General features: G+C 38.7%; 1 protein-coding gene across 3 annotated transcripts in view; it reads left to right on the top strand.

Moving 5' to 3' along the window:
* Nucleotides 1–25,986, top strand: part of LOC133608874 (SH2 domain-containing adapter protein F-like) — a 235,902-nt gene that overhangs the window by 40,102 nt on the left and 169,814 nt on the right. For all 3 annotated transcript variants that reach the window (XM_061964481.2, XM_061964478.2, XM_061964479.2), the window contains exon 2: nt 11,929–12,061. In XM_061964481.2, the coding sequence (XP_061820465.2) occupies nt 11,929–12,061 (133 nt within the window). The remainder of the gene's footprint in view (nt 1–11,928; nt 12,062–25,986) is intronic.

Here is a 25,986-nt window from a genome sequence, read left to right as displayed (position 1 = left end):
CCATTCAGACCCTCTTTCAAATATTGCTGCTTTTGAGATTGTTGTAACCTAAAATGTCAAATCTGCAATATGAGTTGGCGAGGCTGTCTGCGGGGGTTGGTTTTCATCAACTTGCTTCGTTTGTCCAGCGCAATGTCAACAGGAAAGCTGAGGATGATGTCATTCTTTCGGAGCAGCTCCACCCATAACTCAATAAGTGATGCTGTTATTTCCTGAAGCATGCTCAAACATCCTGCGGCTCGTGGATATCCATAAAAATGGGCAGGAGTAGGCTTTTGATGCTTTGCTTTTAGTTGACTTTTGGTCGTAAACAAAATCACTTAATGATTGGAGCTAGCTTGTAAGGTAGTTCCAAAACGCTGGTTGACCTCTGATTTGTTCCAATTTAGAAACAACTGGAAATGGGAAATTATCTAATTGCAATGATTTTCCATTGTGTCTTTACTGTATCCAGTGCTGCTAAACAGGATGTAACGCACAGCACTTTTATTGTGAAGGCTAAAAGTGTGTCATTTGCCTTTTGAGTTCTTCTTGACAAATTTAATGTGTGACGGAAGCTGGATGTTATTTCAGTACTTACTGAAATCATGGCTGTCTTCCTTCGTTCATGTTAGCTTTCACGTCAGCGATCATCTTTGTAAGACCTTCGCTTACATTGACACCTGCTGGTGATCGATGATGTATGCTAGCTAGTGTGCACTATTCGGCAAGTCGAGAGCTAGCTGCCGCGGCTTTTCATTTCAATGTTGCCGCTTTGATCGCGACCTGAAAGGGGAACTGCACTTTTTTGGGGAATTTTACCTATCTTTCACAATCATTATAAAAGACAAGACAGATGGATAATTTTTTTAATGCATTCTAAATATTAATAAATGCGATCAAAAGTCAGCTTACAATGGATTATTTGAACAACATCACTGATTATTACTCACTGCAGATTTTATGAGAGCCAACAAACATAATAAAACATCACTTACTGTACAATGCCTGCTGTCAATAGGATGCCGACTGCTCGGATGTTTATATATTCCTGTTAAAGGCCTACTGAAACCCACTACTACCAACCACGCAGTCTGATAGTTTATATATCAATGATGAAATCTTAACATTGCAACACATGCCAATACGGCCGGGTTAACTTATAAAGTGCAATTTTAAATTTCCCGGGAAACTTCCGGTTGAAAACGTCTAGGTATGATGACGTTTGCGTGTGATGTCGATGGTTGAAACGGAAGTATTCGGTCACCATTGTATCCAATACAAAAAGCTCTGTTTACATCGCAAAATTCCACAGTATTCTGGACATCTGTGTTGGTGAATCTTTTGCAATTTGTTCAATTAACAATGGAGACAGCAAAGAACAAACCTGTAGTTGGGATCGGTGTATTAGCGTCTGGCTACAGCAACACAACCAGGAGGACTTTGAGTTGGCTAGCAGACGCTATCCGACGGTAGCCGCCGACCGCACCGATGATCGGGTGAAGTCCTTCGTCGTGCCGTCGATCGCTGGAACGCAGGTGAGCTTCGGTGTTGATGAGCAGATGAGAGCTGGCTAGGTGGAGAGCAATGTTTTTATCACAGCTCTGTCGAGTCCCGTAGCTAAGTTAGCTTCAATGGCGTCGTTAGCAACAGCATTGCTAGGCTTTGTCAGGCGGTACATCATTAACCGTGTGGTTACAGGTCCAGAGTTTGGTAGTATTGTTGATCTTCTGTCTATCCTTCCAGTCAGAGGTTTATTTCTTTTGTTTCTATCTGCATTTAAGCACGATGCTATCACGTTAGCTCCGAAGCTAAAGTGCTTCACCGATGTATTGTCGTGGAGATAAAAGTCACTGTGAATGTCCATTTCGCGTTCTCGACTCTCATTTTCAAAAGGATATAGTATCCGAGGTGGTTTAAAATACAAATCCGTGATCCACAATAGAAAAAGGAGAGAGTGTGGAATCCAATGAGCCCTTGTACCTAAGTTACGGTCAGAGCGAAAAAAGATACGTCCTTCACTGCACTCTAATACTTCACTCTCACGTTCCTCATCCACGAATCTTTCATCCTGGCTCAAATTAATGGGTTAATTGTCGCTTTCTCGGTCCGAATCGCTCTCGCTGCTGGTGTAAACAATGGGGAAATGTGAGGAGACTTTCAACTTGTGACGTCACGCTACTTCCGGTACAGGTAAGACTTTTTTTATCAGCGACCAAAAGTTGCGAACTTTATCGTCGTCGTTCTATACTAAATCCTTTCAGCAAAAATAGGGCAATATCGCAAAATGATCAAGTGTGACACATAGAATGGATCTGCTATCCCCGTTTGAATAAAAAAATGTCATTTCAGTAGGCCTTTAAATTTAAGAATGACTTATAATCCTCGCGAAGAAAACGGGGGTGAAATCAAACGTCTTTTTGTGTCGTATGGAGTATTTTTTTAGTTTTTGGATGTTTTTTTTTATTGGATTTTATGGGCAGAATAGAGGACCTGCCATTCTCTCGTAGAAAACGGGGGTGAAATCAAGCGTCTTTTCGTGTCGTTCTCGCCATTCCTGGGTCTAAATTGGCTGTCAAAGTGTACCAACTTGTCGGAATACATTTTCGTCCTTCAACTATCCAGGTGAGAGGCATGATTTATGATCTAGAATAAAGTTTGAAGTTTAAGGAAACAAGGAAGCGGCTCATCAGTCGATCATGTCAACATTGGCACGAAAGCTTGTGAGCTATACATAGCTCATCTGCGTTAGTGCTTATAATAACAATATCACAAATATTTGGGTAATATTCAAGTCACAAAATGTAATTGGTGTATTTTTGTTAGTTTTTGGAGTTTTTTTTTATTTGATTTTATGGGCAGAATAGAGAACCTGCCATTGGCTCTGCTTTAAGCGGACTTTTATTTACGTTTATTTACGATTTAGAATGCATTTAAAAATAAATACATCCCTCGTCATGTTTCTCATAATGATTGTGAACAACAGGCAAAATCCCCCCCATAAAGTGCAGTTCCCCTTTAACACATTTACACACTATTTCTTTTTTTTTTTCACAATTAGATTGACAAAGTAAATTATTTAACAACACAAATATTGCAGTGTTGATTTTTCTCCCTGTCTGCTCCACTTGCTCGCCCGTTCGTCACGTGACCAATCACATTTGTGGTTAGTAGGAATGCAACAATATAACAATTTATGATTGTGTGCTCAAAGGAGGCGAGTTGTTTCACTTAATGTCCAAACACATATTTTCCTACGCCACAAGTTCTATTTCTTGTTCTGTGGTCCTTATCACATGTGTATCTTCTGGCCATCAGTGGTATTCTGTGGCGGTACAAATGCCAATAAAGTTACTCGAATACATAAAAAAAACACCCTTCACAGATAACTTTTTTTAACCTTGGGTTTAGTGCAACTTTGGCAGCCTGCCATAGCTATGTTCAAGGTTAAACTATGAATTGTACAACCACAACAACTTCCGAGGTCTAAAACTTAGGTATGCCGTTTACTGAAATCGTGTAAGATTTGAAGTGTGGATGGCTGTTTGAACAGGTTTTTGCTCAACTTTTGAAGTATATTTAGATTGAAAATGTTGGTTGAACTATGAATATGTATATAACCTTCAGAGGTTCCATGATACTGTACTTAGTTAGAACCTTTGGAAAAAATGTATTCAAACTATGAAAATATGAGGTAAAGTAAAGCCATGCCAACAAGGAGACAAATTGCAGCACTTTGGGTGTTTGCGGGCCACGGTCTCCAACCTCGAACCACTCCATTGAAGTATGCGGACCACAGTCGTATGGGAATTGATGTGAATCATTATGTTTTCATAGTGAGGCTTACTTATTCTTGGGTCTGGACTGTGTTTGCAGTGACTATATAAGATCTGGGTTTGGCACATGTTGCCATTACTGATTATTTCTGCTACCATTTGACTAGTTAGCAGATGATAATCAAACTGTGGTTGGAATTCTTATCCGTTCTGCTAAGATATTTGCCTCTGTTTGGGCTTCGGATTTGCTTATAATGCTTGGATGATTTGTTTTCTTTTTTTAACCTCAATTTGTGAGAGAAACATATGTATTTTTTTTGTGGCGCATAAACACACCAGGACCGTGTTTGTACTGGAGTTGAAACTCACAGAAGCAGAACATTTGAGGAACCTGTAATTATGCTGCGGCAGAACAAGGCCTAGTTATTTTTCCCAAAACAGATGGAAAAGGAGAACATGGATGATAGAAAGATTTAGCACACAGTAGCAGCTGCTATGAAATTCATCAGTTGCCCTTCATTCACTATTTATGCCGGAAAGAAATCAAGTAGCTTAAACACTATTCCTCATGAACTTTCACTTCACAAACACTAAAACCACATTTCCAGCAAGTGGTATAGCTCAGTTCAGTTCAGGTTCGGATCAGGTAAACCTCAATCTACCTTCGGACCTATTTGATTATTGAGAATACTGTCGATTTTTTAAAGGGGTCTTATTATGCAAAAACAAACTTTTTTTTACCTGGTGATACCTGTTTTTGTGTTTGTGATCCCCATAAGTACAGAAAATTTTAAATTAAATATGGAGGCATGGTGGAGAAATAAAAAAAACAACAATATTGCCTTCTTACAAACTTGCTTCTAATGAGCTGTTTAGAATTTTAGACTTTAGTGGCTACGTTAGCGGATAAATGGGTTGTACTTGTATAGCGCTTTTCTACCTTCAAGGTACTCAAAGCGCTTTGACACTACTTCCACATTTACCCATTCACACACACATTCACACACTGATGGAGGGAGCTGCCATGCAAGGCGCTACCAGCACCCATCAGGAGCAAGGGTGAAGTGTCTTGCTCAGGATGACGAGGTTGGTACTAGGTGGGGATTTGAACCAGGGACCCTCGGGTCGCGCACGGCCACTCTTCCACTGCGCCACGCCGATAGCTTTACAAATGGTAAAGAGCTTAAGGCGAGTCCGCCATTTTTATTCAGTTGTAGTCTAAAATTGTTGTCAGTAAGTTCCCTCTTTTTCTCCATCCTCTTGTTTTGTGGCAGACTGGCTTGTACATGCACGCTAAAATCCTCAGATGTTGCAATTTCTAATAAAAAGTAGCAAATAGTTGGGTCTTGGTTGCCTGTCTTGGGTTCCCAAACTAACCTTTTTGTCTTGCGCTTATATAACGTCAAACCTATTGAGGCCATACAGGTGTATTCGTTTATAAAACATTGTAGTATTGTTTATTATAGCACAATGTAATAACTCTAATACTCAAAGTCTTCTCCTGATTGGTATTCTTGCTCCAAAATGTTGGTACTTCCCCAGCTTGTATGAAATGTTTTATCAGTACATTTTGCTTGCTTCCTTGAGGCAGGATAGGGTGTGTGTGTGTGCGTGTGTGTGAGATTGTGTATGTGTGGGTGTGCGTCTTTTTGCCAATGGCAAACACAGTGCCTGATTGTTGTCTTAGCATAGCGGGCCTCTTCGTACACCTCCACAGGATGAGTGATATGCTTGTTTGTATTTAGGCTTAATTATTTCCTGGTGCCCGTGATGACTCATAGGGTGTAGTGCCAGTCGTGCACAGTTACATGCAACACTTAGGTTGATGCATAGGCATTTGGCTGATTGGAACAATATATCAATGCCTGTTTTACAAGCGGTGACATGATTTAAGATGTTAAGTGTTTGAGAAAACAGTGAAGGTCAGTGGTTGGGAGTCATGTCCTGATGATTGGGCATCAGTGGTGGTGATGTCATGAAGCTGTTTTTTTAGGCCCCCTTTACACTTCACACCAAATCTGATTTTATTGCCCCCAGGTGACACAGATCTGATTTTTTTTTGCCAGTCTAAACGTTCAAAAGTGCTTCAAATCCGGTCCTTTGGTATCAGATTCAGGCCACATCAGGAGGTAGTCCTGAATCCGATTGGAATCTGACCTTTTCAAATGTGACTGCAGTCTAAACTCTATCCGACCTGTATGTGACCTGAATCAGGTTTTTTCGTCAGCTTTGGGCGAGCTAAGTCACTCGTGTGCGCCGGAAAGACGCAGTCGCCAGCGGAAATGGATATTTCATCACTTTTGGTTTCGTTTTTTAGTTAAGACGACCGAATTTTCGGTGCGTCACTTGTCAATAGTGCACAAATAATAGGCTATATGTAATATATGAATATATATTTTGATTCCGAAGAAATGGCAATTGTTGAAAGACCAGAATTGACGCTGTGGGACATTTGCTTACATGTGAGTTGAAAAATAAAGTTATGGTGATCATCGCTGATGTCCTTGTCTCCTCTACTTAACAGCCAGCCATAAAAAGATTGCAACCCAATATATTACACTATATACATCCGTTCATAGTGTACATTATATTACTTTCATTTACTTTCACGTAAAAACACAAATTTCAAGGTCTTGCGACTTTTATTTTATTTTGTAGTAGTAGCATCTTCCTCCTGGTCAACTTCCTTTGTTTTCACTTTATCGAATTGGGCATGCAAGTGATGTTGAGGCCACTTTGGGGCCTGTGCGTGTTAAAACTGGAGTCTGATGGAAATCACATTTTAATTGCAGTGTAAACAGTAAGCTAGAAAAAATCCGATCTAAAAAAAATCTCATTTGGGCCACTTTGGCCTGCAGTTTAAACATAGTGTTAGAGGTTGATTCGATTGGTGCTGCAAATAGTGTCAGACATCTGTTTAGCCTGCAGCGAGCATTTCAGCCCTGCAGCTTTTTCTGTCAAACCTAGTTTTCACTCTAAAATAAGCCCAAATATTGACACATTGTGGCGAGGCATGCAACCCTGACTCATTACAGTAGTGCAGTGGATATAAATGGTATTTTAATGTTTATAATATAATAATTTTCAGCTAATTTAGGAATGGTGTCTATTAGCCTGTAGGCTACCATTTTCAATAACGCACCGTATTTTCCGGACTATAAGCTGCTACTTTTTTCCCACGCTTTGAACCCTGTGGCTTATAAAGCAGTGCGGATAACTTATGGATTTTTCTCTAACGCCCATAATGTTTTGTATTCAACAAATAGTTTTCATATAACACATACAGGGACACTAGAAAGGTGAGTTATTGTTTGTGCTATGGCGCCATCTTTTGAACGAGTGCTCTCACTGCATGTGCTGCAGGTTTAGAATTTACTTCCTCTCTCGTCCCTTTAACTGGAAGTGTTACTGTCCATAGCGTTTCTGCTCGAAAGGATTCTTCATTCATCACTCTAAGCAACGTTTGTAAGTTTTACAATATAACTAAAACAATTTATACTTACTAAAACGTCCCATGTGTGATGTCTGTAGGAGTGTTCTCTTGCATATTTGTGCTATTGTAATGTAATTGAGCTAGTGTTGTAAGTATTAGCGAATATGGTAACACGTTTACAAGTGTCTGTGTTAGTATTATTAACTTACAATGGCATTTGTTTTGTATTGTTTCAGTTTTGTAAATTCACCAAAACATCACCCTAGAATTATTGAGTCTGTTTTGCTGATTGGAGAGCTAGGTTACGCAGCTTGTGGGTCCATTACAATGACTTCTGTTTTGTTTGATCAGCTGTTTTACTGCCGTGTGACAGGCACAGTTTAGAAACAATTAAGGTATGTTATTAAACATTTACAAACTATTTGGTACCGGTATATACTGTATGTATTCACGGCTAATATATGTACAAATATTTATTTGTTCTGGGTTCGGCTTAAATACTGGTACACGCTATAGTCCTTAAAATACAGTAAATGGACATTCATTGAACAATAAGTGGTTGAAATAGACAACAGTACAGGTGTAATGATACATAACGGTCATAATCACTGTTCGGTACGTACTTCGATTTAAGGTATGGCTGCACAATTGATCAAAAGTTAATCCCAATCACAATTTTGAATTCCACGATTAAATGAAATTGATCGTCTGTGTTACTAACATTTAAAATGCATTTCCAATCAAGCACTTTCAAAGCCCTATGAAGTGGCTCCTGCCAATGCCAAATGCTATTATGTATAGGCACAGAGCTCTAGGACTATGCCGAGTACCTCACTGGCCGGCTGCAAAGCACCACTGCAGCCAGTTGTCTTGTTTATTTTCCGTTGAGTCCAACTCGTTGTGCATTGAAGACTATATTGCTGTGATTAAATAGCGACAGGTGTGGATGCCTGCACAACATGCTGCCCAGCTTGCCTCCTTAAAGTCGCACGAGCAGGACTAATGACTAGCCATTGTGGTAAACACTTTTCCGTCGAGTTTCAACATTTCTCGCTTGTGTTCTGGTGCGACATGCTCCTCATTGAATTTCTTGCACCCCCTGCATCTGCGCATGTGTATAAATCCAGGAAAAGCGAAAATGTAATTGCTCATTGAAGGACTCTACCACCTGCAGGGTTTCTCCTATATGCCACGGCAAAATAATAGCCACCACACCTTAACAAAGTGGGTATTTTACGTGAAAACAAATCAAAGTAATACATTGTATGAATGGATATGTAGCCTACTATTTATGCACTATAGACGAGAGATGCACCGTAAATTTGGCCAACGAAAAACTTTAATTAACCATAAGCAAGATGCACGCAAGTGTCGACAAGCCACGGCAGTAAGACAGAGGTGCTGTCTTCTCTAAATCAGCTTCTTTGGCGACAGCTGAATCAACTTTTTTAATTGATTGTAGTGTCACGGCGCATTAAAAAGTATTGAAGCAAAGCTTCCATTGCCTTCAGTAAGGAGGCATAAAAAGGGTTGTCCCATTGAAGCCAAACCAGACAATCATTGGATAAATGCTCGCCTTTGTCCCGCCCATGGACGCCAAGCGAGTGAATGAGAGTGAATGAAAACTGGGCGCCGGGCTTCCTGCATGATGATTGGACGATCTGTCAAAGGCTGAATCTTTTTTTTTTTTTTTTATTGACAGCAAAATGAGTGAATCTGTAATCTTCAAATATAGACCACTGTCAAAGCATCAACTTCCATTCTGTTGTTCCTGTTGATATATTGGATAATTTAGCTATTTTTAAGTGAAGTTTTCCTTTTAAAATCTAGCATTTTTGTATTTATATTTTTCTGTTATTGGAGACTGTACTCATGTTTAGAGAGTAGCTGAAAATGTGCTTTCCCTAGGAATGATGTTTGATAAGAAATTATCGAGTTTGAGCCTATTATCGAATCCTCTTATCGAACCGATTCCTTATCAATTCTCTTATCGAGTACAGATAGTTTGTTGTATATGGAAAAAACACACAATATTTGGTTTTAACAAAAGCTCACTATTTTTATTATAAGAAAAAAATAAAATCTAATAAATATTGACTGTTATCCCCCTAAAAAAATATAAAATAAAATAAATAAATATAGACTGTTACCCAAAGTATATTAAGTGGGATTTTTCAGAAAAACAAATATATACAGTAACACAAAAACAACCTGTGTCTGTGATCACTATTGGTTTATAAATAATAATATAGTGTTAAATAAAATCAGTACCTTGGGCACAAAACTGAAAATAATACAGCTCTCCAAAAAGTGCACTTCTGCTGATATTGGACATAACTGTTTGTTATGATGCTTTGACATTTTTGCACTTTATTTCTTTATTGAAAGAAAATTCAATGAAGCGAAAAGTTGTTTGCAAATGTGGTTACAATGCTAAAAAATGAAAAGTTAAAGCTAAAAAAAGAAATACACTTTATTGAGTTAACAATATTTCTTTATAGGGGGAAAGATGTGATGTTCTGAGCTAGGGAATATAACAACTACACTACCCAGCATGCAACGGGAGTGACGAGTATGCGCGGTAGCCCCGAAAAGTGTTGTTGCATGTCGCCACCCGGCAGCTAAGAATGAGGTTATGAGCACGCTGTGAAAGTAAACGTCAATAACTCAGCCAACACGCCTCGTCTGCATTATTTATAATTAGACAGACAACACATATACAGTGTGATTTTGTTTTGTTTATAAGGAAAGAAAAACAAGAGTTAAAAAAGGGAGATGTCATATATGTTGTGTATATATATGTATGTGCTGCAATTGCTTTAAGAACGTTGCGACAGCTGCCGTAAAGGAGGTGCGTTGGATTATACCTTTTTGTTTTGAATTTTATTACACCTTTGAGCGCTTTTTCCGCTCCATTGTTTTTCCTGCTTTCGCTATCTGCGCCTAATGACTGAGCTACGTGACGTCATTTCTTGTAATGTCCGACGAGGTATTTCTGGTCGGGACGGGATTCGTTCCCAGGGATTCAAATAAAGAACCAACTCGTTTTCTTTACTATAGTGGTCTCAATAACGGGTACCGGTTCTCAAAAAGGGATTCGAGTCAGAGGACTCGGTTCTTTTCTTATCGAACAACCAGGAAAACCGGTTTCGAGTATCATCCCTAGCTTTCCCTACTTGAAAGACCAGCAACCCTCCAGCGGAGGGTTGCTGGTCAATCCCCACCTTCTACCATCCTAGTCACGTCCGTTGTGTCCTTGGGCAAGACACTTCACCCCTTGCTCCTGATGGCTGCTGGTTAGCGCCTTGCATGGCAGCTCCCGCCATCAGTGTGTGAATGTGTGTGTGAATGGGTGAATGTGGAAATAGTGTCAAAGCGCTTTGAGTACCTTGAAGGTAGAAAAGCACTATACAAGTATAACCCATTTATCATTTAGTAATTATTAATAGCACAGATTGTTTTTTAAATGTATGTATTTTCTTTCTTTTTTTAAAAGTAAATATATGCATCATCAACAATTATGCAAGTTATATGATGTCAAATTGACCACAGCCCTAGCCATGCTTTTTCCGTATATTGTATATCTTATACTGTAAGTATATTGGCAAGCTGGTGGGAACCCTGACTTGAGTTTAATCGTTACACTAAATAAGGCTATGTTTTAGTATTTTGTCACTTAATATACATGTTGCACAGTACAGACGATCAAATATATTGTGGTGTCCAATCGATGACACGGAGGCTATCCATGGAACATGGCTGTTTTTTCTTATGACCCTGAAAAAACGGATAAATAATAGATAGAGGTCAAGGCATCATGTAATTAGAAAAAGATGAAATGGTAATTAACAAAAACACAAATATTTGTCTTTGACTATATGGATAATGTTTAATTTGCCCTTTTATTAGACTATTTCATTACAAATTATGACACATCTACCCGCGTCCACTTAAAATTAGTTTTACCTAACACCTAAGTAATCATGATTATTACTTTGGCTGAAATATTGCAGCCCTAGTTTTAGACCTTGTATGATTGTACAGAATGTTCCGAACAGAAAATTAGGAAGACATGTACCGCTACAAAACCAGTCAGCAGCGTTTTTTTAACAGCAAGTCCAGACTCCTCCGCTCACACCTCTCCAAGGTCTAATGTCCAAGAGGACAGATGGCTCCAGTGGGACTTGAGTTCCCTTCAAAGGATATGTTTGAAAATGCTCTATCCTGGTGTTAAAGCAACTATTTCAAGGATGCAAATACACCCCTGAAGGCACTATAGATGTACACTCTGTTCCCTCAATTTTTTGGGCCGTATTCCTGGGCCTCAGGATGTCCACCTAATTGCCGTCTACTTGCACAAAATGCTCTGCAAAAAAAGAGCAAGGCTGCAATTAGTCCTTGGCTGGCTGCCCGTTGGGTATAAATCTGCCAAATTGTTTGTCCTAAGAAAGTCCAGCCACTTTTTTGAAAAGTAGGCTTGTCACCGTCATATAATTAGGCCAGGCCAGCAGATGCACAGAGCGTGCTGGAAGCCCAAAGCTGAGAAACTGCGGTTGTGCGATGTATGTATGACTTCATTTTTGCCTTAGCCTGCCTCCGCAGACATGACTCGGCAATGTCCGGCGGACACCTAATCTGTCATTGCGACTCTCCCGACAGCTTCCGGCGTTGTCGTCTTTAACAGAGCAGAAAAAAAATGATCCTTCTCTCTGAATTCACCTTTCACTTTTTTTCCTCTAGCTCATTATCCTGGAAGACTACGCTGACCCTTTTGACGCCGAGCAGGCCGGCGGCGTACAGATTACGACGGAGAAAGTGACGACGGAGAACGACGGCTATATGGAACCCTATGAGGCCCAGAAGATGATGGCAGGTAGATAGTCGCCGGCTTTTTGTCGCTTTTGTTGGTGCAAAGTGTGCGAATATCCATTACACCCCATTCACACAGGTTAGGACAGATGTTTAGTTTTCCTACATGGATTCATGGGATTCTCATGGTGCAGTGTTGATAAACCGACATCGCTATGTCCAAACAAAGTGCATTGATAAATCACGTTTAATTAGAACGGATCTGGTTTGATTGTTTGCTTTAATTAACAACATATGGACAACTTAATAAAGCATTGTTGTGGGACCCGTGATGGGTTTAATCCAAGTTTGTTAGGGTTTTTGATTCATGTTAGTTTGTCTTTTGGATTAGTTTTATCGACAGTATATGACAATGTTAGCAATGTATTGGGGAGGAACCAATGTTGGTTTATAAGAGGTCTGGTTTTCAAGTATGTTGCCGAATTGATGCATGCATATCATAATTGGGATGCTTTGATTAAGGTGGTTTGAATGTAAAATAGTGTACAAAGGCAATGCATTCATAATTTCATTGAGTTTGAGTTTGAGTTTATTTCGAACATGCAAGTATACAACATGATACATCACAATCTCCAGTTACTCTTTTCAACATGTTCGAAAAGGAGTAGGAAGAAGCAAAGCTTATTTAATCCAACCCCTTTTCTTTTACATGACAGTTGCTAAAACTTTTGTTCACTTCCTGTTCTCAATTTATTCACAATATACTCCATAAGTAATCACAATAAAATAAGTAAATAAATAATAATTGGTGAAGTAAGTTACATTTCATATGTTGAGATAAGTAAGATTATTTTGTGAGTGAAAGAATGAAAGAATGGATGAGTTAAATAAATTCAGAATGTTTATCATGGTTCTTCTTCTTTGTACTTTGTAAACACTTTAAGTTTGAAGAGTTTCTTGAAGTGGATCATATTAGTACATTGTTTGATTGCTTTGCTTAATCCATTCCATAATTTAATTCTACATACTGATATACTGAAGGTCTTAAGTGTTGTACGTGCATACAAATGTTTTAAATTACATTTCTCTCTAAGATTATATTTCTCCTCTTTTTTTGAGAAGAATTGTTGTATATTCTTGGGTAGCAGGTTATAGTTTGCTTTGTGTATAATTTTAGCTGTTTGCAAATTCACTATGTCGTAGAATTTCAGTATCTTTGATTCAATAAATAAAGGATTTGTGTGTTCTCTATATCCAACATTATGTATTATTCTAACTGATCTTTTTTGTAACACCGTTAATGAATGAAGTGTACTTTTGTAATTATTTCCCCATATTTCTGCACAATAACTCAGATATGGTAACACTAGTGAGCAGTAGAGAATATGAAGTGATTTTTTGTCTAGAATATGTTTTGCTTTATTCATTATTGACGTGTTTCTTGCTACTTTATGTTGTATATTTTTTACGTGAGATTTCCAGTTCAATTTATCATCAATCATTATACCTAGAAATTTGGTTTCATTTACTCTTTCAATTTCTATTCCGTCTATTTGTATTTGTGTTTGACTTTCTCTTCTACTGTTACCAAATAGCATTATTTTAGTTTTATTGAGATTCAACGATAGTCTGTTTTTATCAAACCATCTTTTTAATTTGTTAATTTCTTCTGTTATTATTTGTAGTATCTTCTGTGTGTTCTCTCCTGCATTAGCTGTTGCTTTGGTTAAAACTTGGTTAAAACTGTTATAAAGTGTTTTACATTTATTTTCATATTAATTAGAATTTTATTTAGATTTTTTAAAATTTTCATATACATACAATATTTTGTATGTATTTTAAAATAGTTTTTTTCTTTGCAGTTGTTATGTGTATTCTTTATTTGTTATTGCTTAGTAAATACTTTTTAAATGTATTCATTTATACTTTGTTTTATTCCATTTACAATTTAGTTTTTTCCCCAGTACATTAAATCCAGTTGTTTCTGGGCCTGACCAAGGTAAATTAATTTATTTGATGTAGGAATGATTAATTATGAATTTTCATAGATTATTCATAACATTTTTTTACAACCTTCTAAATACAGTTTTTGATATTATATGAGCAATAACACCCATATAATCACTTTTTACCTAATACAGTCATGTTGCTTGAGGCTGAGCCAATCAGTGGCCACGATACAAAACCACACGCTTTGATTGGTTTGAGCTCAACTCGAGGCCAATCCTACTGTAGTATTGATATTTTCAGTTATTTTCGCCATTTATATGCTTGGAAATGCTTAGTTATTGCCAAAAATACATAGAATTTGCTTTGAAAAATAGTTTGTGAGAGAGTGACACTGCAATCTTGTGACGAGGGACAACGCTACATCTATTATTGCATTATCTTTATCATATAATACATAGTTACTCCTCAATTCCTACCCTCTTTTTTAATCTAGTAATTACTTAGGATTTATTTCTAGTTCCTCTTTTTTTCCAATGTATCACTTATTGTATCATTGTAGTATCATGATATTATTGGCATTGTTTATAAAATATCTGTATGGCAAGTTGCTCTTCAATTACTACTACTTGTTTTTATCACGTGCTATATTATGTTGTTTTTTTCCTGCACTGGGTCCTTTTCTTCCCCACACGCTCTCAAGTTGGGAATCACTCCGATGGCCTGGTGCTGCTTTAACATGACAGGTGCAGCAGAGCAGAAACAAAATGTGTGTCATCAAGGATTCAGAAACATTTTCAAAGGCACCGACTTGCCAGGAATGATATTATATCCGCCTCGAAGCGGTTTACAGCAAAAAAAACAACAACCGAGGAATACGTTCGATAATGGCGACTTCTTGAAAAAGGTTATTTCATGCTGGGATTTCCTTGAAAACATTTCCTTGTCTCCTGAGACCACAGTAGTTGTGTACTAACAGAAGAACTTCACCACAATGCTTTGTCACCTTGCATATTCATCCTTCAAGGACAGAAAATATGCACACGAAAGTGATAAACACTGCAGCTGTTTTCCAGGAAAAGTGTGACTGTTGCACCTTTTCAGCTTCCTCCACATACGCCCCCAAAAAACACAGATATACAGCTTGCCTCATGCCCACAAAAGCCGGACATGAGTGTCCCTGCGGCTCCTCTGCAATTTTCCTCTCACAAGGCCTCCAGACAATCTCTTGTTTTCATCTGTCTTACTAGTTTGACCCTGGCCCAGTCGCCGCCTCGGCCAAAAAAGCAAAGATTTATCGCCCTCCTCTGAGCGGCTGTACAGATGAAAAGTCAGAGAGAGCAAAAGTGTTTTTGTGGCATCACTCGATTGCCTTTTTTTTTTTAAATTGAGCTCAATTTGGTTTTATGTTTGCTCGTCTGTGAGAGAGTGAGATGTGATGGAAGCTATCGGTGTCTTGGGAACAAAAGACGTTGCGGTTTTCATGCTTTCAGGTTTGATTAACTATCATTTGCTGCCGTTCTGACAGGTGCTTTGTGTTTTATTGGTGTCATAAAGTCATGGATGGGTTCATATTTTTGAATACACTTAATGCAAATATATGTGCACACAGTTGGAATTCAGTTCATGTTTACTCTTGTTCACAGGTGTCAAATCTGGCCCACCACGTCATTTATGTGGCCTGTGAAAAGGCTGGAAGTACTAGAGCACTTTCTGATTATATACAGTATATTTATTCTTTCAATTTTGACAGACACATGTACTGCATGCAGTTGCATACTTTAATATTACTGTTGATTATACAACAATATGTTCCAAGCATTTATTTAGTTTTTGGTTATCAAAAACGAATACTTAAATATCTACTCGTCACTTTGACTTACGATTTCAAAGCAAGTTGGTTACTTATGCAAATTGTATAGCGAGGCTAATATGCATTTATATTATTTATTCCCTTTTACAAACGGCTCTCTGAGCGCAGCTATACTTGCGATGTGGTCCACAAAGAAAACAAGTTTGACACCCCTGCTTTATTTAGTGTATGTTTGAGATGTCAAACCCCATTCCAGTTATGGCTGCCTTCAGAGGGCCATTTGTTGTAACAAATATATAAATGAATATTAGTGCCTAATTGGTGTGGCTTCAACTAACGATTATTTTGATAGTCGATTAGTCAGCGATTATTTTTCTAATTAGTCAACTAGTCAAACAATTATTGCTTATGTTGTACATGTTTGAGTTTGACATCGAGTCCATGACTTGATTTTACCAAATTTTTTAAACCATAGTCAATTAAATTGTAACAAAATAAACATTACTGAGAAACTAATGTTTTTACTTAATTACACAAAGTACATAATCATTGTAAAAAATAAATAACCAGACTTAAAGTACAACATGTCCTGTGAAAAATGCAAAACTTATTTTAATCCAGTACTGTTAGGGTTATTTAGCTAAAGGCATAAACATTTAAACACAGATATTCCTGGCAATCAACATTTTATTAGGTGACTAGTCAACAATAGAAAATATTTGTCGACTAGTTCTTATAACCAATGTAGTCGATTAATTGTTGTAGCTCCAATAATTGCCTCGTATTTTTACACAATTTGGATTTTTTCCAAGTACAAATTTATGGATAACTTGCTTGAAAATCATTAATCAAGGTGACAACAATGTATTTAGGTCTTTTATTTTTAACAAAAAACATAATGCAGTTGTAATTATATATTATTTGTTGTATGATTAGATAAGGTAAAAGCAAGAATTGCAATTTCATGCAGTGCAGTCCATAAACTTTCTTCCATCAGACTGTAAATAATACATTTAGTAAGAAAGAATGTATCTTTTCCATGCAACAGTGATCTGATATTGATAACTGTGCTGTGCAGTTCTTGTTGTCTTACATTTGAGTCTGATTTGCTACTATTACACAGTTGACGTTACTTGCAGTTGCAATTCCAGTACGTTAGATGACAGTAGTGTATAGGCTGCACTGTATGCTGTCAGGGAGTAGGTTTTGCATTAACTACTCAGTGGTCTAGTGGTTAGAGTGTCCGCCCTGAGATCGGTAGGTTGTGAGTTCAAACCCCGGCCGAGTCATACCAAAGACTATAAAAATGGGACCCATTACCTCCCTGCTTGGCACTCAGCATCAAGGGTTGGAATTGGGGGTTAAATCACCCAAAATGATTCCCGGGCGCGGCCACCGCTGCTGCCCACTGCTCCCCTCACCTCCCAGGGGGTGATCAAGGGTGATGGGTCAAATGCAGAGAATAATTTTGCCACACCTGGTGTGTGTGTGACAATCATTGGTACTTTAACTTTAACTTTAAGCCCAATGTAGTCTTTTGTTGCGCTCTAAAAAGTGTTTTAGTGTAAGTATTGCACTTATCACACACAAGCTGTTTGAAATGTAACTTGCTTAATAGTGGTAGTTTTTATTGCACGATTTGAAGGTGTTGAAATCCCCTTGTAAAATCGCTAATGCTAATCAGTTGCATGTCTATGGCAAATCCATTGTAAATTAGTATTGAGCGAGCACATTTTGAAAAGTGTAGCCTTACTGTCTGTTCGAGTGTTTTCTTTCAAGCATACTTGCCTTGTTGGCATAGAAAATTGCAACAGTACCCAGAGGCGGTCCGACTGAGTCCGCTCTGAGTGCCTTTTGAGTGATTGTTTGGCCGCCAAGTGTTTGAACGGGCAGAAGTAACGTCATGTGCCACAAAGGTATGAAAATATGGCTCTGTTTGATTTTGCATGAATTGACAGCCGGTAGTATCAGCGGAAGTTTGTCAGTGCCTCTAAAAGTACTGATTTCGGTACCCAGCCCTACTGGGGGCACACATTAATGTTAAATTATTAAATTAATCATTAAAAAATATTTTTCATGTAATAGTAGACCTTAAGAAAGAAGATAAGTCATACTTGCCAACCCTCCCGGATTTTCCGGGAGACTCCCGAAATTCAGCGCCTCTCCCGAAAACCTCCCGGGACAAATTTTCTCCCGAAAATCTCCCGAAATTCAGGCGGAGCTGGAGGCCACGCCCCCTCCAGCTCCATGTGGACCTGAGTCCGCTTTCCCACAATATAAACAACGTGGCCGCCCAATCATTATAACTGTAGAATGATCGAGGGTGAGTTCTTGGGTTCTTTTGTGGGTTTATTGTTAGGCAGTTTCATTAACGTCCTCCCAGCGCGGTAACAAAACACAACAACAGCAGTCACGTGTTATTCTACCGTAAACAGCAATGTTGTGACACTCTTAAACAGGACAATACTGCCAACTAGTGCATTTGATGAAAGCACTTTTGTGTGTGCCACACAGCAATGCATCATCAGAGAGGGTGTTCAGCATGGTTAGAAAAATAGTGACAGAGAATAGAACAAGGATGGACAATTCAACCCTTAACTCAACAATGAGTAGATGAGTGTTATTTGTGTGTATATGTGTAAATAAATGAACACTGAAATTCAAGTATTTATTTTATATATATATATATATATATATATATATATGAAATACTTGACTTGGTGAATTCTAGCTGTAAATATACTCCTCCCCTCTTAACCACGCCCCCCACCTCCCGATATTGGAGGTCTCAAGGTTGGCAAGTATGAGATAAGTAACTTGAAGACCACTCATATAAAGCTTAAATGCCGAACAAGGGTGTAATAACGTTTTTCGAAAATAATCACAATTCTTCTTTAAAACTATTCTAATCGATTAAAAAAATAAAAAAAAATCGATAAAAATAAATATTATTATTATTATTATTATTTATTATTATTATTATTATTATTATGTTTTTTTTAATCTGTCCTGTCCAGCCTCTCAGGCAAATCATATTGTTGATGTAGATGCCATATCTGCTGTACAGATTTACTGTATAAAAGATAAGTGTGTGATACTTCTCTTGTTGCCTTATTTGTATTTGACTTTATTAATTGTTTAGGTACAATTTTAAGTACCTTTTCCGGACCATAGGGCGCACCAGATTATAAGGCGCACTGCCGATGAGCGGGTCTAGTCAGGTCTATTTACATACTAAAGGCGCACTATTTGATTTTTTTTTCTAAATTGAAAACACTTCCTTATGGTCTACATAACATTATGTTGCATACATTATGTTTTACAGATCATCTTCAGGCCGCTTTCTGACAGTCGCTTCAGTATTATTTACGTGGCTCACCTTCGGCAGCATCTTCTCCCCGTCATCTTTGTTGTAGCGGTGTAGCGTGCAAGGACGGGAGTGGAAGAAGTGCTAACTGTTTTAATGACATTCAGACTTTACTTAAATCAATAAAGGAGCAGCATCTCCTCATCCTTGGCTCACTAGTGCAATAACAAGGCCGAAAATGTGTCCCGTGAAAAACTGTCCGACCCGAACTCTCTAATAACTAAAGTTCCTTGGGTGAATAATGTAAACTCACTACACCTGTATGTTTTTTGCGCTTTTATGGTGAGTTTACTGACAGATGTAAGTAAAAATGTTCCACTACTTTATATTAGAAATGGCAACAGCGGAGGATGAATGTCCCATAACAAGAAGATAGCGAAAAAGAAGAAGCTTATTGACTACGGGGTCGGCACGGACTACAAAGGCGAAACCGTGCAATTTTTCAGGATTTATGCAGATCCCAAATACATATCAGCAGGTACCAGAAGGTAAGAAAAGTTGCTTTTGAATAATATTGCGAAACAAAACGCCAGATAACATGTCTTACCTTATACACGCCATAATAATACTCAAATGTTGAAGCACAGTACAATCCATCAAGCAGTGCGGCTTCATAGCTTACCAAAGTCGTATTAAAACATTTTGATAGATTTTTGAATGCTGTGTGTAATGTTCTGTACTTTCAATGGAACATATACAATGTTGGTGTTGTTTACTTGGGTCATATTGCAGTCTACACATATCTCTTATGTGTGACTGCCATCATATTGCAGTCTACACGTATCTCTTATGTGTGACTGCCATCTACTGGTGACACTTATCATTTCACCAAGTACCAAATAAAATAGCTTTGAGGTCGTTAAGCACAACCAACATTATTCCGTATATTAGGTGCTCTGGGTTATAAGGCGCGCTGTTGAGTTTTCAGAAAATGAAAGGATTTTAAGTGCTCATTATAGTCCGAAAAATACGGTAATATGGACATTTATCATAGCTGTTTATCTATTTTATGGAGGAATGTGGTTAATCATAGAGCTGGCACTATAGTGTTGATTTTGAATCAGGAAACTTTTTGAATCGAGAATCGCTCGGCGAATTGAATTGTTCCCTCAAGAATCGAATCGTGTTGTGGCCAAAGATTCACAGCCCTACTTTATATACTTGAGTAAACCTTCAGTGTTAACAAAGCCGACTGTCGCTCTACCAGCCGCTTCCTCTTTCTTTTTTCCCACAGCTTTGTTCCACATATGGTACACATGGACAGCCAAAGCCACACTCATCAACAACACGCACTTCCTTATTCACAGGTCATGTCTCGGCGAGTTTTTGATTTATCATTATGTCATCTAATAAACCCATAGACTTATCTGTCTTGACCTGTTCAATTCAATGACAGAGGGTTGGAAACTATTTTCCAAATGAATTCAGGTGTGTGTAGGTCAAGTGAATTAGTTTGATTACCTCGTCTTTGAAATAAATCAAACGGTGTACAAAATAGACTTACACACACTTATCGTGATCCCTTCATTATACATTGCGCACACCTTGAATACACAAACACAGTCTCAAACAAGACAGTGAGGCGTTGGAGGCCGGCGGCGAAAGAAGCACCACCGGCACTCCTGCTGCTGTTGGCAAGCACGTTGTCTGTTGCGCACTCCCCAACGCTGCCTCTCCTCGGATTTATCCTTCGGCAAAGCCAGAGAGGGCTGATTTATGGGCCCCGCTGGAGGGGCATGTCACGACTTCCTTAACCCCGAAAAAGCCTGCTGTGCCTCCCCCTTATTGCAGCACCTGCAGTTATGCGAAGGCATCCACACCCTCCCTGTCTGTATGTCTGCAGAAATGCATGTCAGACATTACATCCCCTTGTCTGCTGATGCTTAGGCATGATGAGCAGGATAAAGGTGTAACCAATGGAGACTGCTATGGTTTTGTAATTATACTTAAAGGGGAACATTATCACAATTTCAGAAGGGTTAAAACCATTAAAAATCAGTTCCCAGTGGCTTATTTTATTTTTCGAAGTTTTTTTCAAAATTTTACCCATCACGCAATATCCCTAAAAAAAGCTTCAAAGTGCCTGATTTTAACCATCGTTATATACACCCGTCCATTTTCCTGTGACGTCACATAGTGATGTCAATACAAACAAACATGGCGGATAGAACAGCAAGGTATAGCGACATTAGCTCGGATTCAGACTCGGATTTCAGCGGCTTAAGCGATTCAACAGGTTACACATGTATTGAAACGGATGGTTGTAGTGTGGAGGCAGGTAGCGAAAACGAAATTGAAGAAGAAACCGAAGCTATTGAGCCATATCGGTTTGAACCGTATGCAAGCGAAACCGACTAAAACGACACGACAGCCAGCGACACGGGAGAAAGCGAGGACGAATTCGGCGATCACCTTCTAACCAACGATTGGTATGTGTTTGTTTGGCTTTAAAGGAAACCAACAACTAACAACCTGTAACACCTGTAACAAAATAATGGGGAGACTTCACTCAGGTTAACCATACCTAAATAAACACAACATACTGCATTACACAAGACTACCCGAATGTACTCGAATGATTGAAAAAAATAAATATTTTTAAGCTAAATTATTGGTAAACACAGTTTATGTATAATAATTTATGTAAAACCGCGAGTAATGAATAAAGTTTTCATCAATTAATATATTCTGTAGACATACCCTCATCCGCTCTCTTTTCCTGAAAGCTGATCCGTCCAGTTTTGGAGTTGATGTCAGGATGTTGGAAATGCATCTGCTTTGAGTGTCGCAGGATATCCACACATTCTTGCCATCTCTGTCGTAGCATAGCTTTCGTCGGTAAAGTGTGCGGAACAAACGACTGACCATTTCGTCGGCTTTCCCCACACCCTCGTATTTTGAACAAATTTCGTCCAATTTCTTGCCACTTTCACATCTTTGGGCCACTGGTGCAACTTGAATCCGTCCCTGTTCGTGTTGTTACACCCTCCGACAACACACCGACGATGATGTGTTTGAGAAAATGGCGGATTGCTTCCCGATGTGACGTCACGTGAGAGCGAATAATAGAAAGGCGTTTAATTCGCCAAAATTCACCCATTTAGAGTTCGGAAATCGGTTGGAAAAAAAAAAAGGTATTTTTTCTGCAACATCAAGGTATATATTGACACTTACATAGGTCTGGTGATAATGTTCCCCTTTAAAATCTTACAATTAATTAGACTTTTTTTTCTTCTTCTAAATTTTCTGGTTGTTACGACTCGAGATGTACTAAATCCTCCTAAATCCTCTAAATTTTTAGCAATAGTTTTTAACCAATAATACTAGAGGGTGTTTATCTGCTCAAAAAGAGATGGACAAAAAGTATGTTTATTATTGTATATACCAGTTGAAACTGGAGGTTAAAACTTAATACAAATTGACTATTTTGCTGAAATGTAACAAAATGTCACACCAGGAGGATTTTTTAATTGCATATTAACACAAACATGGACACACACAACATTGTGGGGCGGCTACATGTCAGCGTGTACAGGAATACTAAGGCACGTACCATTGGATCATCAGGCCACCCATTTGCAACATGGCGGTATGACTCCACATTTATTTTAGCTATTGTATACATGCATCGATAGGTCCTGTGGTTTTAATTGGCAATAATTCTCAAATTGGGGCTTTGCAGTTGGCTTGAAGGCAATGAACGTGATGCTGTCTCTGACTGAGCAGGGACCACTACTTGAAGAAATACGGTAATTGAGTTATTTCAAAAACATTTATTTTGCTGCCATTTTTAATGGCAAAAATACCTAAATCAAATTATTTAACAATTATTTTGACAACAAAGCATTAAAGTAGAAATAACTGCGGTGCCTCTGATGGCTGCAGCCAATCACTGCACGGCAATTGGATCGTCATAATACATTTAATTTATAAGTGCCTCGCTAGTAAAAACCCAATAACTCTACACTTGCATCATTTATATTTGTTAACATGAGCTAATGTAACGATGCCGCTTGGTTGCGGTAGTTGTGACCCCAAAATGTAGGTAAGACATGTATTTAATATACAAAGGAAAGGCCAAGTGCAGCAGGCAAGCGCACCAAAAGCGTAGGGGAAGCTTACAAACATTCACCCTGAAGCACAAACAAACAATGATCCCGCAAGCAGCCACAGCTGAAAGTAAATACATCTAATTAGCAAACGAGAACAGGTGCGCTGGAAAACAAAGTAAAGGTGCTGCAAGACAAGCAATTCAAGGTGAAACTGAAAAATAATAAAAAAAACACAAAAAATATGAAAACACAAATATATGGCCTAACTGTCATGAGCAATCCTGACAAGGTTATTTACTAATTCCATTTCATTATATTTTCTAACCGGATATTTTTGTAATAGATAGTGAATCTGCAAGCTATGAGCTGTACACTGACTGAAGAAAACATATCAGTTTAATTTCTAGAATATTGTCCATTGGGAAGATGTACAGTGGAAACTCGATCTACAAACTTGATTGGCTCTTGAACGTGGTGTGTAAATCAAAACGTTTGTATAGTGAAGCAGAGTTCCCCCATAAGAAAGAATGTAAACATGAATAATTAGTTCTAGCCAACGTTCCCTCTAAGGTGCGCGCCTGCGCAATTGCGCACTGCTCAAGCGTCCTCTGCGCACAGCAAATATATGCCGCGCACCAAATCAAATCCCATCTGAATTCTAAACAAAATACACATTTATTCTGTGTAATTCTGAAATGCAACTCTGAGTGACAGTGACAACAAGCGGCCCTAACGGTGTTCGTCAACACCGTTCAATTATTGTAACGTCTATCGAGATGCTTCGAGGACAGGAATTATATCGATCACTTTATTGAGCAAAACTGTTTATATTTGGCCATAACCACACCAAAAACATGAGTAAAAAACTTCTATCTCGAAAAACTAGTCATTTTCTGCCGTACAAACCAGGCCAAAACCAACTTGTCATCTGTCACCAACACACATACCTCTAAGCCACTGGTGCGTTTATGGCCACACAAAAAGTCGGACAACTCAAACACCACACAAAGTTACACTATGACTCCTCAGTCATACGTGTGCTTATTCTACTGTCATTTATTATTAATGTTAATTTATTGATATTAATCATGGAATGCTGTTACTAGAGAAAGTTACAGGAATGCACACTTCATCCTATGCTTACATTTCATTGTGCAACATGAGGATGTTTAACGGGAACTAAATGTGATTTCTGAAAGGGGTACAAATTATTTCCAAAGCAGGACCTTCACCCAGACATCTTGTCTGGGTGAATAATATTAATCCATAGCTTATGAAAAACAACATTTCTTTTATTTTCATTACAAGTGGGCCAAATCACTAATATTACAAAATAATCTCATGAAAATGACTCCTCTCATTTGAGTGTTATTATAAAATAGTGGTTTGAGACAGGCGTGCTGCTGGTATTGCCACGTGTGATGTTGCTCACATGTGCTCCACTGAATGCTCAGGGAATTTTTGTGTTTGCTCAGACACATGAACAATTAGAGGGAACATTGGTTCTAGCCTCTATAAAAGTCTATATTTTAGAACAAGTGTGTACACTTTAAACACAATGTAAAGTGCTATACATTATTGTATTTCAAACGAACATAAAAAGTTGATCTATCACTACTTGTTATTTAAAAACCGGCAGAGCTGTGCTACTCTGGCATCACGCGCGCACACACACAGAAGTCACTATGGTGCCCTCCCAAACGACCAGAAATCCCTAACTTTACCAACTATATTGCTACAATAATCCATCCATTTTCTACCGCTTGTCTCTTTTGGGGTCGCGGGGGGTGCTGGAGCCTATTTCAGCTGCATTTGGGCGGAAGGTGGGGTACACCCTGGACAAGTCGCCACCTCATCCAGGGCCAACACAGATAGACAGACAACATTCACACTCACATTCACACACTAGGGCCAATTTAGTGTTGCCAATCAACCTATCCCCAGGTGCGTGTTTTTGGCGGTGGGAGGAAGCCGGAGCATCCGGAGGGAACCCACGCAGTCACGGGAAGAACATGCAAACTCCACACAGAAAGATCCCGAGCCTGGGATTGAACCCAAGACTACTCAGGACCTTCGTATTGTGAGGCACATGCACTAACCCCTTGTTCCTCTGCTTCCCCTGCTACAATGATAAACATTTAAAAAAAGTAAAATCCACCCACTTCGACAAGGAGCTGAATGAAATGAGAGAGAAAGAAATATGTTTTTGTCTGCAGGCGCGAAAATGAATGAGTGATGGAAACGTTTGTACACAGAAACATGGTTCACACACGAAGGCGTACTTGGGCCGATCCAAAAGGTCTTAAGTTGAAAAGTTGGCAAATAGAGGGGGACATAAGTCGAAGTTTCACTGTACTGTAACAAAACTGCCTGCTAAAATGGAAGGGGTGCATTCTCTGTATTCAAAATGTAGCAATTATTGGGATACATTGTGGTTGTGTACTACATTTATATTTTTTCACATTCAAGCCGGTGGCGCATTCCCCGCATAGCCTAAGCTATCACTTGGTCTTTTTCGGCATGTAAGTTACACACACACACACACACACACACACACACACACACACACACACACACACACACACACACACACACACACACACACACACACACACACACCTTCAGCTGTCAGCCGGGTCATTCCTAGAATAGCACAGCAGCTAAATAACCACAGACGAGGCTGCCGGAAGAGACACCGTTTTTGGGTTGTTGGTTGCCTTCCACGGAGGTTATGTTTCATCATCATTCAATTTACAAAAAAACTTATTTTGAATAATTGTTTCCCCAGTTGGTTGGCGATTAAAACCTGA

The sequence above is a fragment of the Nerophis lumbriciformis genome, linkage group LG06 (assembly GCF_033978685.3).
Source record: "Nerophis lumbriciformis linkage group LG06, RoL_Nlum_v2.1, whole genome shotgun sequence".
In the NCBI taxonomy this organism is placed as follows: Eukaryota; Metazoa; Chordata; class Actinopteri; order Syngnathiformes; family Syngnathidae; genus Nerophis; species Nerophis lumbriciformis.
Note: the sequence above shows the minus strand (reverse complement) of the source record. Positions and strands in the feature narration are given on the sequence as shown.